This window comes from Neopelma chrysocephalum, unplaced genomic scaffold (assembly GCF_003984885.1).
Source record: "Neopelma chrysocephalum unplaced genomic scaffold, ASM398488v2 Primary Assembly neopelma1_59, whole genome shotgun sequence".
In the NCBI taxonomy this organism is placed as follows: Eukaryota; Metazoa; Chordata; class Aves; order Passeriformes; family Pipridae; genus Neopelma; species Neopelma chrysocephalum.
In genome coordinates this window covers 16748028-16767393 of record NW_020897714.1, presented here as the reverse complement: position 1 = coordinate 16767393, position 19366 = coordinate 16748028, and the positions used below count along the sequence as shown (strand labels likewise).

Sequence of the window (19366 nt, the reverse complement as noted above, 5' to 3'; positions counted from 1 at the left end):
CTGTTTTGAGGTAATGACCCTGTAATCCTGCATTAACCATGCAGTTATTGCTAGCAACACTAAACAAACATGAGACAGAGTCTGTGATCTGCTTCCCTTTATTTCAATTTATTTGCCTCAATCACTTCCCATGAACAAAGCTAGCTCCTTGTTTGTTAGCAAGTCCTTCTTTATTAGCACTGCAATCACTGCGTTCAGTATCTTGATGCTGCACTCAGAGAAAGTTTCTGGAAGTGGCCAGAATCAGCCATTTGGTCCTGCAGGAACCAGAGTGGGCAGATGATGAGGAATCCTTCGAACAGATGAACAAAACTAGAACATTTTTTGCCTAATCTAAAATGTGGTATTTCCCCAGTCTGAGGCTTAATCTCGTGTCAGTGCCCTGGGCTGCAATCTTCATGAATGCTGCACCCCTCTCTGTGGGAGATGGGGTAGGCCATGTCTTACCTAAACTCTTCCATAGGATGTGTGCTATATGAAGGTGAAGCAGTTTTGAGGGCTTTGGAGTCTGTCCCACCACTCACTTCCAGTTTATTAGTGCAGGCTCCTCCTCAGGATGGAGCTGTGGATGTAGCTGCCCTTGGGAGGAGGAGGAGCCTTTCCCTGAGAAACCCTGAGTGTTAAACCTACTGGAGGACCTGAGCTGCCTCCTAGCAGGAATTTCCTTCTAGAAAGAACAGGATGCAACTTGCAGCTTGGAGGCACTGGTGACCACCTCAGCTTGAGTACTGGCATCTTCCCAACACCACTTCTACACAACATGCTATGGCTCTTCAGTTTTTGGTGCTGTACCACAGCATGGCTGCTGGGATCATGCATGGAGGTTTTTGCTCTTCTCTGCTGTAAACTGCTACCAGAAGGGCTTTAATACAATGCTAGCACGGATGCTAGCCTGCAATAGTGCTGGCCTCTAGGATCCTGGCAGCAGGATCAGGCCTGCAAGTAAAGCCTCTCTGCAGAGCACCATCTTGCCTCCAGAAGTTCTTGGTAGTGGTGGCGGTACATGGGAGGGATGCAGCCCTATTGACAACTCCTTACTCTAAGCCAAGCTGATTATAGAAAAAGAAAGGTGACCAGGTTTGATCCTTGAGATTAATGCCATTGCACATTTGGTCCTGGGGAGGAGAGGGGTGAAGAGAGAAGGGAGTGTTGCAACCCTAGAAGATAGTATAGCATCCAAAGCCCTTCTACAGGTACAGTTCAAACAGCCCCTGCAATGGTCAGCAATATCCAGCTCAAAGCAGCGAAGTTCTCAGGTGTCAGAGCTGACAAACTCCAACAGTGGCTGGACTCTGCTTATATGGCATCTTCCACAGGAGGATCTCAAAGGGCTTTGCAGTCACTGAGGAATTATGCTCTGCACACCTTTAGGAGGCGGGTAACAAGAATTCCTGATTTACACAGACTGAGCAGACATCATCAAGCTGGTATTAAGGAATGGTGTCAGCAGTGCTGGGCACACCAGCAAAAGGCACTTGTTCAGTTAAGAGCCACGTGTCCCAGGGTCTCCCAGCTCACCCCGGCACTGGCCCATACCCCACCCACTGCACCTCATCACAGGAGGACAGGGCGGAGACCCTCGCCATGGGCTTGCTCTCTGACCACGTGCCAGGGTTGCACCGGGAGTGCCGTGGGACAGAGATACCACATCACCACCCCTGAGGGGTTAATAACAACTGAGAAGTTGTCTCCTGTCTTTAAGCCACTGATGATCTTCCCGCTGTACACGTCTTGTACCTGGAAGAGAGAGATTTCCACAGACCTTTCATCTTGGGGTCCAGCTGTGGTCACTGACATGGCATAGCAGGACAGGGCACAGTAGTGGACAACAGGAGGGTGATCCAGTGGGCAGCTGCCCCTTCATCCTGGACGCATGGAGTGTAAGTCCTCCCTCCCACTCCTCCCGGAATGCATAGAGAGCTGGGAAGAGGGGGATCCAGGTGCCACAGGGCTGCCCTGCTATGCAGTGTGTCAGTGGGGCTCACCTCATACACAGCATCCTCAGGGAAGTGGAGCTTGGCGAGGCTGGTGGTGTAGAGGAAGGGCATATCTGTCCTTCGGCTGAAGAAGACGAGGGCGCTGGCAGCCTGGGACAGTGGGCGCAGAAACACCTCGATGAGAGTTTTCTCCTAGGAGTGGGGATAGGTGGGTGAGGCAGAGCTGCTGGGACCAGCGCTGGCCCATAACCTGTCTGACCTTGCCCTGTGGGGCTACTATGCCAGCAGGCCCCAAGCTTCCACAGTTCTGCTCTTATTTCTCTGCATCACTTCCCTCTCCCTCCTTACTGTGATGCTCTGTGCTGCTCCTGTCTGCTCTCCCAAATGCATCTGCCTTGTTCCTAACCTTGACAATCCTGCGCCCCTGAATTCCCAGGGGGTCCTGGTTGATCTGGATCATCAGGCGGTTCTGCAGGATCTCCTTAGCACTTGGGGAGATGGTGCGGAGATCCGTGGACATGAGGAGAGGAGCTGCCATCACTGTCCACAAGGCCATTTGAGAGCGTGACTGCTCGTAGCTAAGGCCAAAATTTCCAATGATGAGCTGGAAAGGAGACAGTGAAAAGATGTGAGAGGCAGAAAAAGGTTAGAAATTTTTCTATTTGTCACCCTTGCTGATGCTGCTTCCTCCTGGGAGGGAGCTTGCCAGGGAAACCTCACACACTTTCACTTCCTCTTGAGCGGTCCACCACCAGGAGACCCCACCTCTGCCAACAGCACACATTCAAATGCACTCACTAACACCCTTCATTTCACCATTTCACTCCCCCTCAGTCCGTTCAGGGAAGAAAAGAACACCTGGATGACTTGTAAACTCAAATGGTGAAGGGTTCATTGCAACCACGTGGTTTTCCCAGAGCTTAGCAAAGGGCAACACCAGCTTTGCCTCTTTGCAGCAACAAGACTCCTGCTCTTGGCACTCGTCCTTTGCCCTGCCCATAGAAGGGGATCCCTGGAAATCCTCATCCCCAGACAGGGTCAGAGCACCCACTACCCAGCCGCACCATGTCTGGGTCATTCCAGTGACCGGGACCAGCTGCCGGCTGCAGCACATCCTGGTTTGTGAAGAACCAGTCCAGGATGGAAAGTACACTGTCCCAGGAGTCCTGGATGTCACCATAGTTACGCCACAGGTTGCAGACCTCTGCCAGGATGGTGTAGTTCACCTGAGGAGAAGAACGGAGTCAGTCAGCAGGGAAAATGGAACTGGTCTGCAAGGTGAGGGAGAAGAGGCAGCCCAAACTGCTGAGAGCTGCACTGTCCAGAAAGTGTGTCAAAGACAGAGGGATCTGAAGAAGGGCAGCATCACATAGGGAGGGAGGACAAAGTCATGTCCCAGTATGACTGGGCACATGCCAGTACGATAGGATGTCTGACAAAGCAACCACAGAGGCCTTGGGGAAATATGATCAGCTATCAGCTACAAGAGTGAGGGCAGCTTGGGATTGATTCAAAACGTGAAAGAGGAAGTACATGAATGCAAACAATTCTCAAGAAAGATATATTAGGAGGAATATCCTATTTCAAGCACTGAAACCAGACAGGACTGGTCTCACAAGAACAAACCATCAGGAGCAAGTCCACACCAGCTGAGTAGGGTGGAGACGGCATACCCGAGGGCCTTCTTCCCACAAACTCCCCTCACCTAGCCACGCTAGGAACCCCAAACGTTCCCAGATGCCTGGCAGGGAGGCTACATCCCCTCTGCAGCACCACCCAGGGGCAGAGTGATAAGTAGGGTGTAGCACCTAGCTCCTGTGGCTCCAACAAGAGCTCCCCCAGCACACAGGGGACACAGGAAACTGCCACTGGATGGGACAACACTCACCTTGGGGGGGGAGCCCCCCCTGGTATGCTGGCCAGCTGCAGGAATAGACGATGGGGCGGCCTGTGGCGTTCAAAGCCCTCGCCATTTCTGGGTAGCCTTAGGGAGAGAAGATGACAACTGATGAAGAGGGTAGCTGGCAGCAGCCTGCGTCCCAGCAGCAGCCTGTATTGCAGCCCACCCAGCAAGGGGAAACCCAGGCCAGCATGGCTTTCTGCCTTACACCAGCTCCAGGGCACCCAAACTCCCTCCCCTTTGCCCAGGAGTTGCAATAGGAGACAGAAGGGAAGAACCGGCTGGCCAAATGTTTCTGCACATGGCCAGCTGCCCCAACCAAAGCAGTAAGGGAAGAAATACCAGATGGCCCATGAGCTTTTACCCTTTGCTTGCTCCTGTTCTGATGAGTAGCACCCATCCAGCTTTAGCATATCCACACCCCACTCTGCAAAGGTCTGGGCATCCTGCTTCACATAGTTCAGTGTGGTGCCCGGGTAGCCCCCACAGGTGAGGCTGCCCAGGTCGCCGTAAATGCCCAGCTTTAGGCCCTTGGCATGGACCTGTAAGGAGAGGAGAGCTGCAAGGAGTGGATGAGGGGATCCAAGGTGTCTCCCAGGTGCCAGGGTCCTCCATCCCCTCCCAGTTCTCCCACCATGGTGGCATGGAGACACAGAAATCCCCACAAAACCCAGCAGGCACTCACATAGTCAGCCAGAGCCCTAATTCCACTAGGAAATCTCTCGGGATCGGGAACCAGCCGTCCTGCCGCGTCCCGCTGCTTGGCAGACCAGCAGTCGTCAATGTTGATGTACTGGTATCCCAGCACCCTCCATCCATCCTCTGCCAGCCGGTCTGCCATCTCAAAGAAGAGCCTCTCGCTGTGGGTCGAGGGGACATGGCAGGTTGAGACCCTGCAACCCCTGTGCCCCACTAGCTGTGGTGGGCAAAGGGATTTGGGGTTAGCTGGGGACTCTGGAGAGTTGATCGCCGCTGGGCTGGTCTGGGCCATAGGAAGGGCTCCTGTTTAAACCCCGTCAGGGTCCCGTTCGTTGACCTCACCGAGGGAAAGTGTTTCCCGACACGTCGCAAAGCCTGGCCACATCCTTCAGCTCCGGGGGCTCTCCAGCCCAGCACCGGGCGCCTGAGTCCCCCGCCTCCCACGCACCATGCACCCGGGATCCCAGGGACACACACGCTGCCAGAGCTGTCGCAGGCCTGATGTCCGACCCGACCGCTCACCGCCCCGCTGACCTGATGCAGTTGTGGGGATCCGCCCGGCAGTCCACGTTGCAGCGGAACCTCTCCCAGGCCAGCCAGCCCATGGGGGGAGTGCGCGCCAGCCCGTTCTCCAGGGCCACGGAGGGCAGCGCCAAGGCTAAGGCCACGGCCACGGCCAGGGCCAGGGCCAGGGCCAGCCCGCTCGACACCATCGTGCCCACCGCTGCCGCCGGGGCACAGAAAGACTCTCCCGTCCCCGGCCCGGCCCCGCTCACATGATGCCGCCCACATCACCTGACCGTCTGCCCCCGCCTCCCGCCCGGCCCGGGGCCACCGCGCTCCGCCGGCACGGCACAGCACGGTGTTGCGCCCCACAGCTGGGGCATCCCGTTCATATCGACTCCCCCTCGCACTGCTGCACCCTGTCAGTATCGCACCCTGTCCGTACTGCACCCCACTGCTTGCTGCAACGCGCAGCTGCTGCCCACCAGCACTGCTCCCAGCCGGTACTGCACCCCATTGCCATCGCACCCCATTGCTGGCACCCTATCACCGCCGCCCCCCGTGGCTGCTGCATCCCAATAGTTACACTGGGAGTGGGAGGTTTATGTCCCCTCGAGGTTGGGACCCCGCAGGAGTGTCGGGAGGAGCGAAGGGGTGCGGGAGGACGCGGCTCCGGGCAGGCTGCGGTGCCCCCCGCCCCCTCCTCCTGCTGCCGCGGCCGCCGGCGGGGCGGTGCTGCCGGCGCGGCGGGACGGCCCCAGCGGCCGCAGAAGCCCTCCCCCGCCCGCGGCCGGGGCTGGGCTGCCCCGCACCGCCGAGCAGGAGCGGCCGGAGGTGAGCCGTGACGGGCCGGGACCGGGGGCCGCCGTCCCGCTGTCGGGACAAGCTGGGCAAGGGACCGCTGGGCAAGGGCCAGGTGGCGCCGGGGCCGGGCCCGGGCGGCGGCGGGGCGGGCGCGGGGCCGCGGGGGTCGGAGGCACACGGCGAACACACACACGGAGGGGCACACGCACACAAAGACACGTCGCCCGATTGCACAGGCGTGCGCCCGCACACAAAGACAGAGCCCAGCACTTCACACTGCGACCCCCGCAACCCCCTTGCATCAGGGCTCGTGAGGGCCGCCCCGGCTGCCCGTAGCCAGAGTGTGCCGGGCTGGAGGTTCCCCAGGGTGCCGCGCCGAGGATAGAGAAACCCCGGGGAACCGCCTTTCCTTGTGTCCGATTGGGGTCTTGTGCATTTTCATACCGGGATCCGTGCCCCCAGATCCTCAGCCCTGCCCCGCAAGCCCTGATGGGGGAGAAGGGCTCTGGGAGGGATTCCGGAGGTTTCTCAGCAGTATGGAGCTCCCCACGACCGGATCTGGACCAGGGAGTGGTGGCTATGGTTTGTTTTCTGCATATTTCTGTGTGCGGAGTTTTAGCGGTCAGACATCCTTTTGCAGTTGTACAATCCACAAAGGCTGTGCTGGCTCTGTCGTTCGAGGCTCTGTCCTCCTCTACGTGCCGAACTACCTGCCATAGGACCTCTGCAAATGGGACAGTGACAGCTTCTACAAAGCCTCTTTGTTTTTTTTAATAAAACCAAAACAAAGCCCCAGGAGCCAGAAAACAAACCCACAGGAGCACTGGCCTGAGCTGGGATGGAGTTCAGGCTTTGAAGCCAATGCATGTGCCCCCAGTTTTGCCACCATGGCTTCCAGAGCTGCCTGCCTGTGCTGAGGACCCTGGCTTTCTGGGGTGGGAGTGGTCAGCTCTTAGCTCTTTTGGTCCAAACTGTTCTGATTCATGACTCCCTCTCTGCCACCTTTTCTTCAACAAAGGATGGGGCTCATCACAGTGAAGCTTTGGAGACCCTCGACAAGGGAGCAGCCCAACCAAGGAAGACAGCAAGGGATTGCGGTCTGACCCACACAGCCGGTACGGCACCTTGCACCCCGCTGCTGGTGAACCTGCCAGGGCTGAGCATTCTGCTTCCGGGAGGGCTGTTGGGAATGGGTGGTCCTGCATGGAGACAGGGAGTGGGGAGAGGGTGCTGAAATGGAAGTTTCAGACCCCCTTGGGTCTGAAACATTCTCCTTTTCCTGCCCTCTAATAGAGAGCAAAATGAATGCCTTGCAGGCACAGAGGCCAATTTCTTTGATGTGCCCCGTAAAAAAACCAGCAAAGTAGGACACTCATGGAATAAGAAATTAAACAGTGGTGTTGGCATTCCCAGAGAAGGCAGGTGTCTTGGTGGTGGGGCTCTGATGATGACCTCCTCTTTGCAGCAGTGAGGAACCAGCCTGCCCTTTGTAGGGGTACCTGCTGGATTAGATCCTGTCCTCCATTGCTGGCTGCTGGAGTCCTGCTTTTCCCTAGGGGCAGGATCAGGCCTCTTCTGGTGGGGCCAATGACATGTTCCACACACTGAGACAACTTCCCCCTCTCTTCCTCTGCTCCTAGGCAGGGTGATGAAGCTGAATGAGCGAAGCGTGGCCCACTATGCCACCTGTGACTCACCCGCTGACCATGCTGGCTTCCTGCGCAAGCGGGTGGAACGGCACCACCACCATGCCCACCACTACGGCACCTCCTACCAGCGCCGCTGGTTTGTCCTCAAGGGCAATCTCCTCTTCTACTTCGAGGAGCGGGAGAGCCGTGAGCCTGTGGGGCTGGTGGTCCTGGAGGGCTGCACCGTGGAGCTGTGTGAGGCTGCTGAGGAGTTCGCCTTTGCCATCCGCTTTGACGATGCTGGCGCCAGGGCTTATGTGCTGGTGGCTGACGGGCAGGCTACCATGGAGGCCTGGGTGAAGGCACTTTCGCGGGCCAGCTTCGACTACATGCGGCTGGTGGTAAAGGAGCTGGAGAAGCAGCTGGAGGAGGCTTGCAAGAGCTTGGCCGCTTGCCGCAAGTCTCCACGGAGGTCCTCCTCCTCTGGCAGGAAGAGGCATCTCTCCAACCCGGCCTTGCTGCCTCTCCAGGAGAAGCCCTCCATCCTGGAGAACGGTTACTCCACATGGGGTAGTGGTGGTTGTATCCCCAGTGGGGCTGCCTGCCCTGACCATGATGGGGGGCAAGCAAAACCCCCACCCCTGCCTCCTCGCCGGCGCTCGGCCACTGGCAGCGCCACAGGGTCCCCAGCACCCAACCTGTCACCAGCCATGCTGGAGAGCCCAGTGTCACCAGGCACGATCTGTTTCTCCAAGCTGCACAACTGGTATGGGCAGGAGATCGTGGCGCTGAGACGAGAGTGGCAGGAGAGGCAGAAGAGGGGACACCTGTGACTGAGGGCGCAGGACGCAAGTCACCAGCCAGCTGATGCCTGTCAGCCTGTCTCCCACATGGGAAGAGCAGAGCAAGGGACTCAGTGGCTGAGTGTGCAGTGTGTGTATGCTTCACAGGATGTGTGGGAGGGATCCGAGTCTTCCCCAAACCTCACATTTCTCTTCCATGAGGCTTTGTACAGCCGGAGTGTGTAATACCAGGAGAGCCACCTCTGAACTCTCCTCTGCTGGTGATACGAGGTGTGGAGGGGGCCCAAATCAGCACGTATGCAACGAACCTCAGCCAAAAGGCTTGGCCCCTTGCTGTCCTGGCGGCCATGCTTCATCACCCACCTCTCCTTCACTGCTTTGTTTTGGTTTTGTTTCTCAGCGTGGAAGTTTGCACAGGTCAGCATTTATTATTATCTGTGGTCTTGCGCCAAAGTCCTTCTGCTTTTGTTCTTTTGCTGCAGATAAGGCTGGGCTCTTATGAAGTGCCTCCAACGGGCCACTGGCCCTGGCGTGTGCCTCCAGCCTTGTGCCTCTCTCACCACAGGACATGTGTGAGCCACTGCAGCTGTGGCTGGCCCAGGAGCTGGGGCTCTTGCATTGTCTTTTTTTTTTTTTACTTTTCTTTACTTCTGCACTGACCCGTCTTCCAGCTAAATTCTTCAGGATGTGGATATCACGGGCTTGCCTCTGTCTCTTTGTGTGCTCATGCTCAGCAACAGGGCTGAAATGGAGACACAGAGCATGGCCTGAAGCAACAGCGAGGACCAGGAGCTCCCCAGGGCTTATCTGGACTCTGTCAAGTGGTAACCAAGCCTGTTACTATTTTGGGCTCAAGCTTTCCCTGTTCCAAAACAGGGATGCTAAAGCCTTTTCACCTGGCCAAGAGTAAATTTCTCAGCCTTTGTTCAGACCACAGCTCCTGCAAAGTGCCCTATAGGGCTCAGTCAGCTCATTAGGCTGCTTGCCCAAGAGGGTGTCCAGAGCCACACCCTTGCTGGGCCTCTCACTGTTGTGGCTCTGCCCAACTCCTGGCAGCCCTGCACAGTCAGAGGAGAGGCTTTGGAGGAGCAGGGAAGAGGAGAGAGCTGGTCTCAGGAGGAAATGAGAAGGTGTGGGAGTGATTTACAGGTAGCAGTGACTGTGTGTTGGCGGTGTCTGGGCTTGCCTCTCTAGCATCGAAGCCATATCGCTGCTTTCTACCAAGCCAGCACTTGGCCTGCCTGTGCTTCCCTCTGACTTCATCTCTGCATTGCTTGGCTGATTCCTGTAGCACATCCCATCTTCCCAGCGGGCTGGGAGGGCTGCAGGGAGGCATGCCTGTCACCTCACTGCAGAAACAGACTTGTCCATCAGTAGGTCAGAAACCTTGGCCACAAGGCAGACGGTACAAGTAGGTGGATGCCAAGTCCAGGGGCTAGAACACCCTGGAGTTGGGGTTTATAAATCTCCCTTATCCTCTTGACAAGGGCTGTTTTTCAGATTAAAAAATATATGTGAAGTAGTCATGTGCTTCCTATCTAAAAATGGAAAAACCTGGTTTTATTGCCCTGTTTTATTAAGGACCCTTGCTGGGAAAGCAAAAGGCCATTCCAGGTCATGACTGGCTGGAACCTATTTTGCTTTTCTGGAGTTAAATGCACTCAACTTTACACTTTGCAATAGCCAGTAGAGAATGCCAGTGCAGAAATCAAATTAATTCCATTAACTCTTGGTGACTTTGAAAATATAAATTTCTGGTAGTTTTGGATGATGAGCTTCCAGCCTCCTGCCTAATTATGGCTCAGTGGTGTATTAGAGGAAATCTTAAATCAGATCTTAGCAATATGACTTCGGCCAGTGACAGTGTAACCTTCACTTACCAGTGATGCCATCCAGTCCTCTCCAGTTTGTGCCTGTATTTCTTCACAGTAAGGATCTTCAGGTTTGGGAGGATTATTTTTGTTCTGTTTTTAAGTGAAAATAGTTCAGAAAAAGCAGGAGCGGGTGGCCATGGGTCAGGGCCCAGGCTCTGTCAGCAGCCCAGTTGGTTGGACAGAGGGGTTAGTTCTGCCTCCCTACCTGTCGCTTGAAGAGCTCAGTACTGCAGCATTCCTGGCTGCGAACTCGTTCCCTTCCCCATGCCAGGGCAGCAGCATCAGGGAATCACGCTACCTAGTGCCTCTTTGCTCTGAGCGTGGGTATTTTGGGGCCAAGGTCAAATTTGTCAAGCATTTTCCTGTGGTTATTTTTTAAAAATGTAATACAGAGAGAAAAATATTTCCGATGTCTCAGACTTACATAAGGCGGTTCGACGGTAAAGATTTAACTTCTGAAACCAGTCAAATGTAGTGGCAGTTCCTACAAGAGATCCAAGAATTGGGAACAACTTAAAAAAGAAAATAAATTAACAAAGCCAGTTCTGTCAGAACTGGGACTGAAACAGTATTATTCATTTAAGGGCAGTTTCACTTTTAAGAAGCCAAGTTTGTTTTAATAAGCCAGGATTGTACTCATAACACTACTAAAGAGCTTATATTTAATGCTTTAATCTGTCCCATTCAAATGGCACAATTTCCGCGCTACCTACCTTTGCATTAGCACATATCCCAGCTAAATCCTAAATCCTGCAAATGAGGCGCTGCGCTCTGCTTTCTGTCTAATCGCATTTGGAGTAATTTTGTGTCTTATTCTGCAGCACTTCCAAGAAAATGGCTGAATCCTGATCTGCATTTGTGCTCAGCCCAGCTGTCCATGGGCCTTTGCTAGGTTTCCAAAGCGCTGTGTGACTTTGGATGCACTTGATCAGGGCTTCCTCACTATTCCGCTCTCATAGCAAAGTTGGCCCTTTTCTGAGTAAAAAGAGCCATAATTGGAGTCATGCCCAAATTTGTATGGGAGTACAGGGTTTTTTTAATGACCATTGCTGCTTGCTTCATTAGGCAGGAAGCATCTGGGTGCCCCTCTGCCTCCTCAGAGATGGAGACTATCAAACCAGCCCAGCTGAGAATTGGTTGTGCTGGTAGAGTCTTTGAAGCAGCCTGCAGGCTGAAGGTTGGGATTTCAGGTTCCTGAAGTAGCACATGCAGCTGGCTAATGGAGCATCCTGTCTGTCTGCAGGCAGACATCATTACAGGAAAGGCAGAGAGTTTTCTCTGCACATTGTCCCTGGCAGCAAAATAAGACTAATTGCCACACATGGGTTTTTCTCCAGCCATTCAGGTTTGGACTGTTTCACCTCCTGCTTCCACTTTCCCTCATTAATTTTTAAAAATAGAGAATGTCTGGGCTGCACAAAAGAGGTTCCTTGGCATAGGAGGAAAAGCTAAAACCAAATGGGTACTTTTCTTAAGGTACTGAATTTAAGATCCTTTTCTAAGAGTTTTCTTTAGCGTAATAATGCAAAAGCAATGAGAGAAAAATGCTAAAATTTAAAAGAAGACTGAAAGAGGGAGAGCAAATCTATCATGGCCTTTGTAAGCTATGGTGAGAAGGGCTCCCAATCTTGCTAAAATACTTGACTAAATCCTTAAATTTTTTTCTGAGGCTGGCATTTAAGATTTAAACCCATGATGTATTATTTCTGCATGTCTTTTTTGTTCAACTGTGTTGATGTTTTCCGCTGAATCCAGGTCCTAGCAGCAAGAGTAACCTGAAGGTTTTCCTCGTGGCCACTGCTTGCCATTTGGTGGACAATCCTGACCGGGATCAGACATTTTCTGTTACAGTAGCTACTGCATTAATTTTGGGGGGCGGGGAGTGACTCCTCCATCTTAACCTCTCTCGACTGCCTTTGCAGAGCAGCTTAAAGAATCCCCACTGAAATGCACGTGGAGTTCCCCTGTCCGGGGCTTCTCGGCACCACCAATTGCGTTCTATCCGCACAATTATCTGGCAACACTACGAGCAACCCGCGGGGCCACTCCCGCCTTCCCAAGGGCTTCTATTTTAGGTAGGACGGCGTGTTCTATTTTTTAGGAGGCGGTTTTGCATGCGCCTTTGTTTTACACGCGGAACTTGTATTATACATTTCATTACTTTGTTAGCGTTTGTTTTACACGCGGAACTTGTATTACGAATCTCATTTACGTTGTTCAGCGTTTGTATTTTATGCTGAATAAACCGGTTTGATTTGTAGCCCGTGCGCTGCCAGTGGAGCCGTGAGACCTCCCGGGAGTGTCTGCAGGGCCTGGGCATTCCCACCCGGCGCGGTTTTCCCGGTGGAGCCCTATCGGAAGGGGTGGGAGGCTGCCCGCTTCCTTCTCTCCTCCCGGCCACCGGGGGCGCCGCCCGCCCGGGGAAGGGGGCGCGGCCCCGCCTCGCGCACCGCCTCTCTCGTCGCCTATTCTCAAGCCTCGCGAGACCCCGGGTGACGCCCGGGCTGGGTCGCGGCTCAGGGCAGGCGGGACGATGGCGGCAGCCGGGCGGCTCCTGGCGGCGGCTCGCTCGGGGCGGGCGGGCTGGGGCGGGCCGCGCGGCGTCTCGGCCGTCTCCCTGGTGCCCTCCCGAAGCGCCACCGTCACCCGCAGCGGCGCCATTTTGCCCAAGCCGGTTAAGGTGAGTGAGGGGCGAGCGGGTGGGAGCGGCAACGGACGGCAGCGGTGGCCAATCGGTGCGGGCGCAGCTGCTGTGGGCGGGGCGGGGCGGTGAGTGACAGAGCCTGGGCCAATGAGGGGAGGGCCTGTAGGCGGGGCGGGCACACGGAAGGTCGGCAGCGGGAGGGTGCCCCCGAGCGGGCCGGTGCTGGCTCGGACCGTGTCCCCCCGTGTTCCACCGAGAGGGGCGGCGCTGGCCCGGCGGTGCTCGGTGGGCAGTAAGGCGGAGATCAACACCCGCCTGCATACACCCTCTGCCACCGGCGACTGCTCCCCTTGCTAAGCCACGGGTGTTCCCTGCCCCGGACTCCCCGGGGGTTCCAGCTCCCCTGCGTTGGAATGTTTATAATACTATAGTACTCTAATAAAGCGCGATGCGGTGACAGGGGGTTGGCACTAGGGACGGCAAAGCGTTCCTCCCGCCGCTTCCCGGGCCCTCCGCGGGCCTGCGGAGCCACGAGTGTGCCGGTTCAGCCGAAGTGCCACTTGCTGGTAAAGATCCACCTTTTCCAATCGACTCCTTGCAGACGCCCTTCGGCCTCCTCAGAGTGTTCAGCGTCGTGATCCCTTTCCTCTATGTTGGTACTCAGATCAGTAAGAACTTCGCAGCCTTACTTGAAGAACACGATATCTTTGTCCCAGAGGATGACGATGATGATGATTAAAGGGTATGTCACTAACTGCACCGTCAATCTAATTATTTGTGCTTCCCGTTTGGCTTGAGGCAGGGAGGAGAATCTCAGATAAGGAAATACAGAAAGCAACAGCTCGAAAGGTACATTTGCAGTTAAACACACGGACATGGATTTGCCTTTGGCTATGAACTTTTTTGTTCTTTTATACCAGAGTAGGCCAGACTGGTATGTGTGAAATCTTCACACCATACATTCACTAGAAATCAAAGTAAACTGATGGAGTTTTAGATCTTGTCAGTTGAATCAGAAATAAACTGTAGTCAGTGAGGCTCTATACTGCAGAAAGAACAGAGGGACTTCAGTGTTACTACATTATGCATGCAAAGAAGGGCAACAGAGCTGGTGAAGCGGCTGGAACACAAGTCTTATAAGGAGCAGCTAAGGGAGCTGGGGGTGTTTAGCCTGGAGAAAAGGAGACTCAGGGGACATCTTATTGCTCTCTACAACTACCTGAAAGGAGGTTGTAATAAGGTGGGTGTTGGTCTGTTCTCCCAAGTAACAAGCGATAGGACAAGAGGAAATGGCATTAGGTTGTGCCAGGGGAGGTTTAGATTGGATATTAGGAAACATTTCCTCACTGAAAGGTTTGTACAGCATTGGAACAGGCTGCCCAGGGAAGTGGTTGTGTCACGCTCCCTCACGGTATTTAAATGATGTGTAGATGTGGCACTTAGGGACATGGTTTAGCAGTGGACATGGCAGTGCTGGGCTAACAATTGGACTCAATGAACTTGAAGGTCTTTTCCAACCTAAATGATTCTATGAATTTGTTCTACTTGTTTACTTGTTTAAAAGCTTTTTGCTAACTCACAGAATGACTATTTTAAAAGAGAGTCACTTATTGTCTGAAACTCTGACATAGGTGAACAATTTAAGAGAATTCCAGAACCCATCAGAACAAACTGTCTGGTGGGTGTTACAACATTGATCTCTGAGTAGTTGGATCACTCAGACTCATTGGAGAAAGAAAGAGTCGAAATAATTCACCTTTGTCTGCGCTACGCTACACTTTCTACCATTTTATGTTATTCTGTTTGGCTTGCCCTTTTGTAAAGATTTGACTTTGGGTGTATTTGATTCTTTATAGAACAAAGAAACTGTTTTAAAGATGTTATTGTAAACAGTGTTGCTTTGTAACCGGTTTGGTGGATGTACTCCACTTGATAAGGGTGTTTTCCAGCATGCACTGTGCAGCTAAAAACAAAGACTTAAAAGATTGTAAACACTGCAGTGGCCAGTTGGAAACTCCCTTTACCTAAACCCCACCTTGTGTGATTTTGGGAGGAGTGTTTCTAAAGAATAACAGCTTGTTATTTTATTTGCAGCACGGTAAGGGAAGAACAGAAGGGAGAAAGCCATTGACAAAGCAATGATTCCAACATCTATCACCTGTGTTTTGTCCTTCCTAAACGGGACAGGGGGCTTTTCCCCCTTTTGCCAGTGAGCGTCCTACGCATGAGGGAAATCTGTAGATCAGGGTTGAAGGAAGAGCACTGCATCCTTGCAGCCCTTGCACACGCTCACCTCATCAAAGACTGCTTGGATGCCTTGAATTAGCAATATGGGAAACACTTAATTAAAGATCAAGAGATTGAGATGTATGACTTTGGTCTTGTGTTTTTATTCATTATGTGCCTGTGTACTAGCATTTTTCTTAACCTTTCTCCTCTGTCTGTCTGTTCCAGTAAGGAGGCTCTCCTCATATTTATTTCCTCTTGTGAGTCCTCTATGTGAGCCCTTTTCCCCAGGGGAAGCAGCAGCCCCACAACACAGCCCCATTAAAGAATGAAGTGCACATCAACAGTGGCACTGCGGTTCAGCAACCTGGCAGGTGACAAGACTGTGTCATTAATATCACCTCACTGAATATTAAATACAGTATTATCATCACAGAGTTAAAAGTTTGCGTACATTTGGTAAAAGGCTAAGATCGCAAATGGCAAACTAACTTGCTGATGTGTTTTGTAGCATTTAATCTCTGAACACTGAAAAAAATGTCTGAACACTGGCTCCATGTACCTAATATTTCGTAGGTAGTTCGGTACTTCCTTCTGAATGAGCCCTAATATATTTGTTGTCATAATGGTGTATAAACCTCAAGTCCTCTTTTCATAGAAGTGTTTACTATTGCATTTAAATCCTGCCATAACAGACTTAAAAGATCTTCTCTGCTGCTAGGGCACATAAAGAGCATCTTTAGTCACATCAGACCAGCTGTTTTCTCAACCTTGAAAGGTTAGTCAGTTATTTATTTTTCTTAAGCCAGTGTCTCTCTTGTGGTTTCTGGTCATTAGCTCTGGCTTTGTATCTTAACTGCCCGCTTTTTCCTTCCTTATTCATGTCACTGTTAAAAAGTTTCACTTAATGTAATGTCGCACACATTGGCACAGTGTATAGTTCAAACAGCCACACTTGCTCCCTTCTTCTTTGGCACAGCTTTGGATGTTTGCTTTGTAACTCTCCAGCATAACTACAGAGAGAAAAGGGAGCCTGCAATCTGAGTAACCCCAACAGCTGTAGCTGAAGGGAGCTGTCAGGTTCTTGAGTCACTTGGTATCTGAGTTGCCCCCTCCTTCCCCAAGCCACCTGAGAAGTGGTTGTTCCAGTTCATCTGCTCTTGGGAGCCAAACATGTACCCACTCCTGTCTTCTATGCTGCTAGATTCCTTATCGCTGCTTTATCCCATGATCTCTTCTGGCCCCTTATGACTCTCTCAACCCTGTCCTTAAAAACATGCCACCCCTGAAGCACCAAGGTACACTTACATACACATCCCTGAGGAGTGCTGTTACAGTCTTCATATGGGGAAGAAAGCCCCAGTATTTAGGCAGGATAAAAACAAGTCTGAGTGCACTACAAAGATCCGATACTGGTCACACCTGGGGGAGCTCCAGCACCGAGTTACCTCCTGAAAATCTGTTCTGACTGGTGACAGAACAAATTCTCCTTACCCTTCTCAAAAGGGAGCTAGTAATTCCTGATTCAATTAAGAAGGTGATGGTAGGACACCAACTCCTGCTAGGCATCAGAAGTTCCTACAGAGCCTTCCTATTCTAGATAACAGTACAACCCCCCATTTTTCCAGGTAATTTCATTTTACAGCAGGGAAATGGAATCTGCTGATGTCTTTATGCACAAAGGGATTTATTTGCCTATTGGATTTCATGTATTCTCTGAGGAGGTAAACAGAGACTAGTGTCCAAGTGAAAAACAGCAGGTCAACAAAGTCACAGCATGAAACTGCAAGACACTACATGAATACGGATAGGTCTCAAGCACAAGAGTATTTCTGTGACTACTGAAGACCTGCTCTTTCCTCCACGGAGCTAACACATACAGACAGGGCTGCAGGCCAAGCACAAAGCCCCACAGCTAGGTTGTGTTGTGGTTATTCAGCAGACACCCCAGGGCAGTTGACGGGACAAACGCTGCCCACTGAAAATACATACTGGCAAAACCGTGAAATCACAGCTCTTCAAACATCACAATCACTTCACACACTCTGGATTCAGCTAGGCCTTAGACTCCTAATATGTTACACAATCTCTCTGTATGTTTTTTTTTCTATTGTACAGAACTTTATTTGTAATATAAGGCAGGAAGACACAGAGTCAATCTCTCAGGGATCGTGGCCCGCATAGAATTTGGACAGAAAGTCTTTAGGTTGCGGGGTTTCCGTCTCATGGAAATACCTCATGACGTGAGTCCTCTGCTTCCATACATGAATGGTTTCTTGAAGCTCCATTTTCCCCTGAGCACAGACAAAAGAATTTTAGACCAGTTCTCAGTTAGAGCCCAAGTCTAACCTTACAGCAGCATGAAAGTTATTTGAATGCACTTAGAAACACCTAAGTAAAAAATAGCTGCATCAGCAGTTCTGTACTCCTACAGACTGCTTGTATCACCTACACTGTGATACAAATATACTGTTTCTGCCTTGTGACTTGATGTCTCTGCAGCATAGCTTCCCAGCCCTGTGAAACAGGCAAAGGATCTTGCCTCCTTCTTAAAAGCTGCATTGTTTCTCTCATGACCAGCACCTCCCATAAAATTTTATATAACATTCCTAATTTTTAAGTACCTCTATTGAATTTGTTTGAATAGCAGCACATTACCTGTAAAACTAAGCAGAACTACTGCCAAGTGCTTAGCACCAGTATCAGTGCCACAGAGATATTAAACTTAACTTCTTCATGACTCCACTCTATTGTACTGGTTTTGTAGGATGGCAGCACAGAGTAAAATGAGACTGCCTGGAATTGTTATCAACCGTACTACTTCGGATTCTATTTCCAGATTTTTTTCATCATGTAAAGACAGACTAACTGTCTTGAAATGCATGAAATATAACAGGTGAGCATGGCAGTCCTTGGTTGGAAGCTTTCTAATGCATTAGAACTGCAGAGGTCAGTTACTGTGGCTCATTTAAAGATCTGCAAACCAGAACCAGTGCCCTGAGTGACAGAAATCTGTATTCAAGCCACTGGGACTTAGATGCATTAAGACACTGTTCCTTTGCTTGCTAAAGCAGCATGATTCCTGATCAACAGGTTTCCTGACATAGGTAAACCAATACGACTGCAAGAGACAACCCCTCCATAGCCCTAACTGTTTGTACCTTAATAACCAGCATGTCTATCACCCGTGGATCCCTAATGTGGGCGTTCTTCATGAACATCTCCCGCACCTTGTTACGCCCCTGTTTCACCGTGATGTCCAGCTGGTACAGGTGCACTACAAGAAACACAACACCCACTGCGGTCATCCACATCGCTTCGCGTTTTTCCCACCGGCGGCGTTCAACTCAACCCTCCAAAACGCTACCCGGCCGCTCGTTCATGCGCAGCCCGCTGGTTTCACCAATGTCATTAAGGCCGTTCCGACCTTGAGCACGCGCGGCAAGCTCCGCGCCCCTCACCCACCCGTGTTGGGCACCTCGCGGTACCACGCCCGGTACAGCTCCCTGACTCGCCGCTTCGCCTCGCCCAGGTCCCGGCTGAAGATCGGCTTCACCGCGGCCGACACCGCTCCCTTGCCCGCCACCGCCATCTTGCTGCCGCCACCGCCCTGCTACCGCCCTCGGGAACGCCCACGGCGCGGCAGAGCCCCTATTGGCCGGCTGTGCTGCCACTCCGCCCTGCCGGCCGACGGTCTCCCATCGGATTGGTCGGAGGAAACGCCAATCAGCGCTGTTTGAGAGAGAGGACCACGCCGGATGGGCGGGGCTGCACGTGTCCCGCCTCCCGGGGCTGCCGGGCCCGACCCCTCAGAGCCGGCGCCCCCCTCAGGGCCGCGCCGGGGCTGTGTTTTGGAATTATGTATTTGTTGCCTTTGACCCTAGACGTCACACCGGCTGTTTTCTGTCAGTGCACTATTGCGTGCTAAAAAGACAGTCCTAGTCCAGCTATACGTACGTTTTTATCCAAATACACGAGTGCTGGGATCCTCACTGAAGTTAAGTTCATGCCAACCTTCTCTTTAAACGCACTCATGTGTGTGCTGGTCACTATAAACCCAAAAGCGTTCAGTTCAGTGTTATTGAACTGACTAGAAAAATAACACTGAAAGGATATTTAAAGACACAGTTGCAGTGCTGGGGGTAAGGAGAGAAATGTCAAGTGAGCGTCTGAGTCTGGGGCACAGCAGGACCGAGGCAACCACAAAGAGGAGAGGTGAGAAAGAAGATTTCACATCACTTTTATTCTTTCAGATTTTTTTTGATATTAAAAGCATGAAGTACAAATCTTAGCATGGAGTACTAATCTTAACAACTACATTAATAAGGATTTGCACAGTTCAGTAGC

The 19366-nt window shown here is 52.2% G+C and overlaps 4 protein-coding genes across 4 annotated transcripts; 2 read left to right on the top strand and 2 right to left on the bottom strand.

The window, feature by feature from the left end:
* Nucleotides 1-82: 82 nt before the first annotated feature.
* NAGA (alpha-N-acetylgalactosaminidase) lies at nucleotides 83-5300 on the bottom strand. Its single transcript, XM_027680111.1, has 8 exons — nucleotides 5071-5300; nucleotides 4523-4697; nucleotides 4202-4379; nucleotides 3835-3921; nucleotides 3002-3171; nucleotides 2344-2541; nucleotides 1986-2129; nucleotides 83-1737 (listed from the first exon to the last, which is right to left on the bottom strand). Exons 1-8 carry the CDS (start codon nucleotides 5247-5249, stop codon nucleotides 1555-1557), a joined length of 1314 nt encoding a protein of 437 aa, XP_027535912.1. The 5' UTR covers nucleotides 5250-5300; the 3' UTR covers nucleotides 83-1554.
* Nucleotides 5301-5802: 502 nt separating this feature from the next.
* On the top strand, nucleotides 5803-12458 carry PHETA2 (PH domain containing endocytic trafficking adaptor 2). Its single transcript, XM_027680107.1, has 3 exons — nucleotides 5803-5874; nucleotides 6863-6959; nucleotides 7485-12458. Exon 3 carries the CDS (start codon nucleotides 7493-7495, stop codon nucleotides 8303-8305), a length of 813 nt encoding a protein of 270 aa, XP_027535908.1. The 5' UTR covers nucleotides 5803-5874; nucleotides 6863-6959; nucleotides 7485-7492; the 3' UTR covers nucleotides 8306-12458.
* Nucleotides 12459-12627: 169 nt separating this feature from the next.
* On the top strand, nucleotides 12628-15163 carry SMDT1 (single-pass membrane protein with aspartate rich tail 1). Its single transcript, XM_027680109.1, has 3 exons — nucleotides 12628-12829; nucleotides 13395-13535; nucleotides 14888-15163. Exons 1-2 carry the CDS (start codon nucleotides 12683-12685, stop codon nucleotides 13530-13532), a joined length of 285 nt encoding a protein of 94 aa, XP_027535910.1. The 5' UTR covers nucleotides 12628-12682; the 3' UTR covers nucleotides 13533-13535; nucleotides 14888-15163.
* A 1954-nt stretch (nucleotides 15164-17117) lies between these two features.
* On the bottom strand, nucleotides 17118-18677 carry NDUFA6 (NADH:ubiquinone oxidoreductase subunit A6). The gene is made up of 3 exons (XM_027680108.1): nucleotides 18485-18677; nucleotides 18181-18296; nucleotides 17118-17313 (listed from the first exon to the last, which is right to left on the bottom strand). The coding sequence occupies exons 1-3, from the start codon at nucleotides 18609-18611 to the stop codon at nucleotides 17182-17184; spliced, it is 375 nt and encodes a 124-aa protein (XP_027535909.1). The 5' UTR covers nucleotides 18612-18677; the 3' UTR covers nucleotides 17118-17181.
* Between the last annotated feature and the right edge of the window lie 689 nt (nucleotides 18678-19366).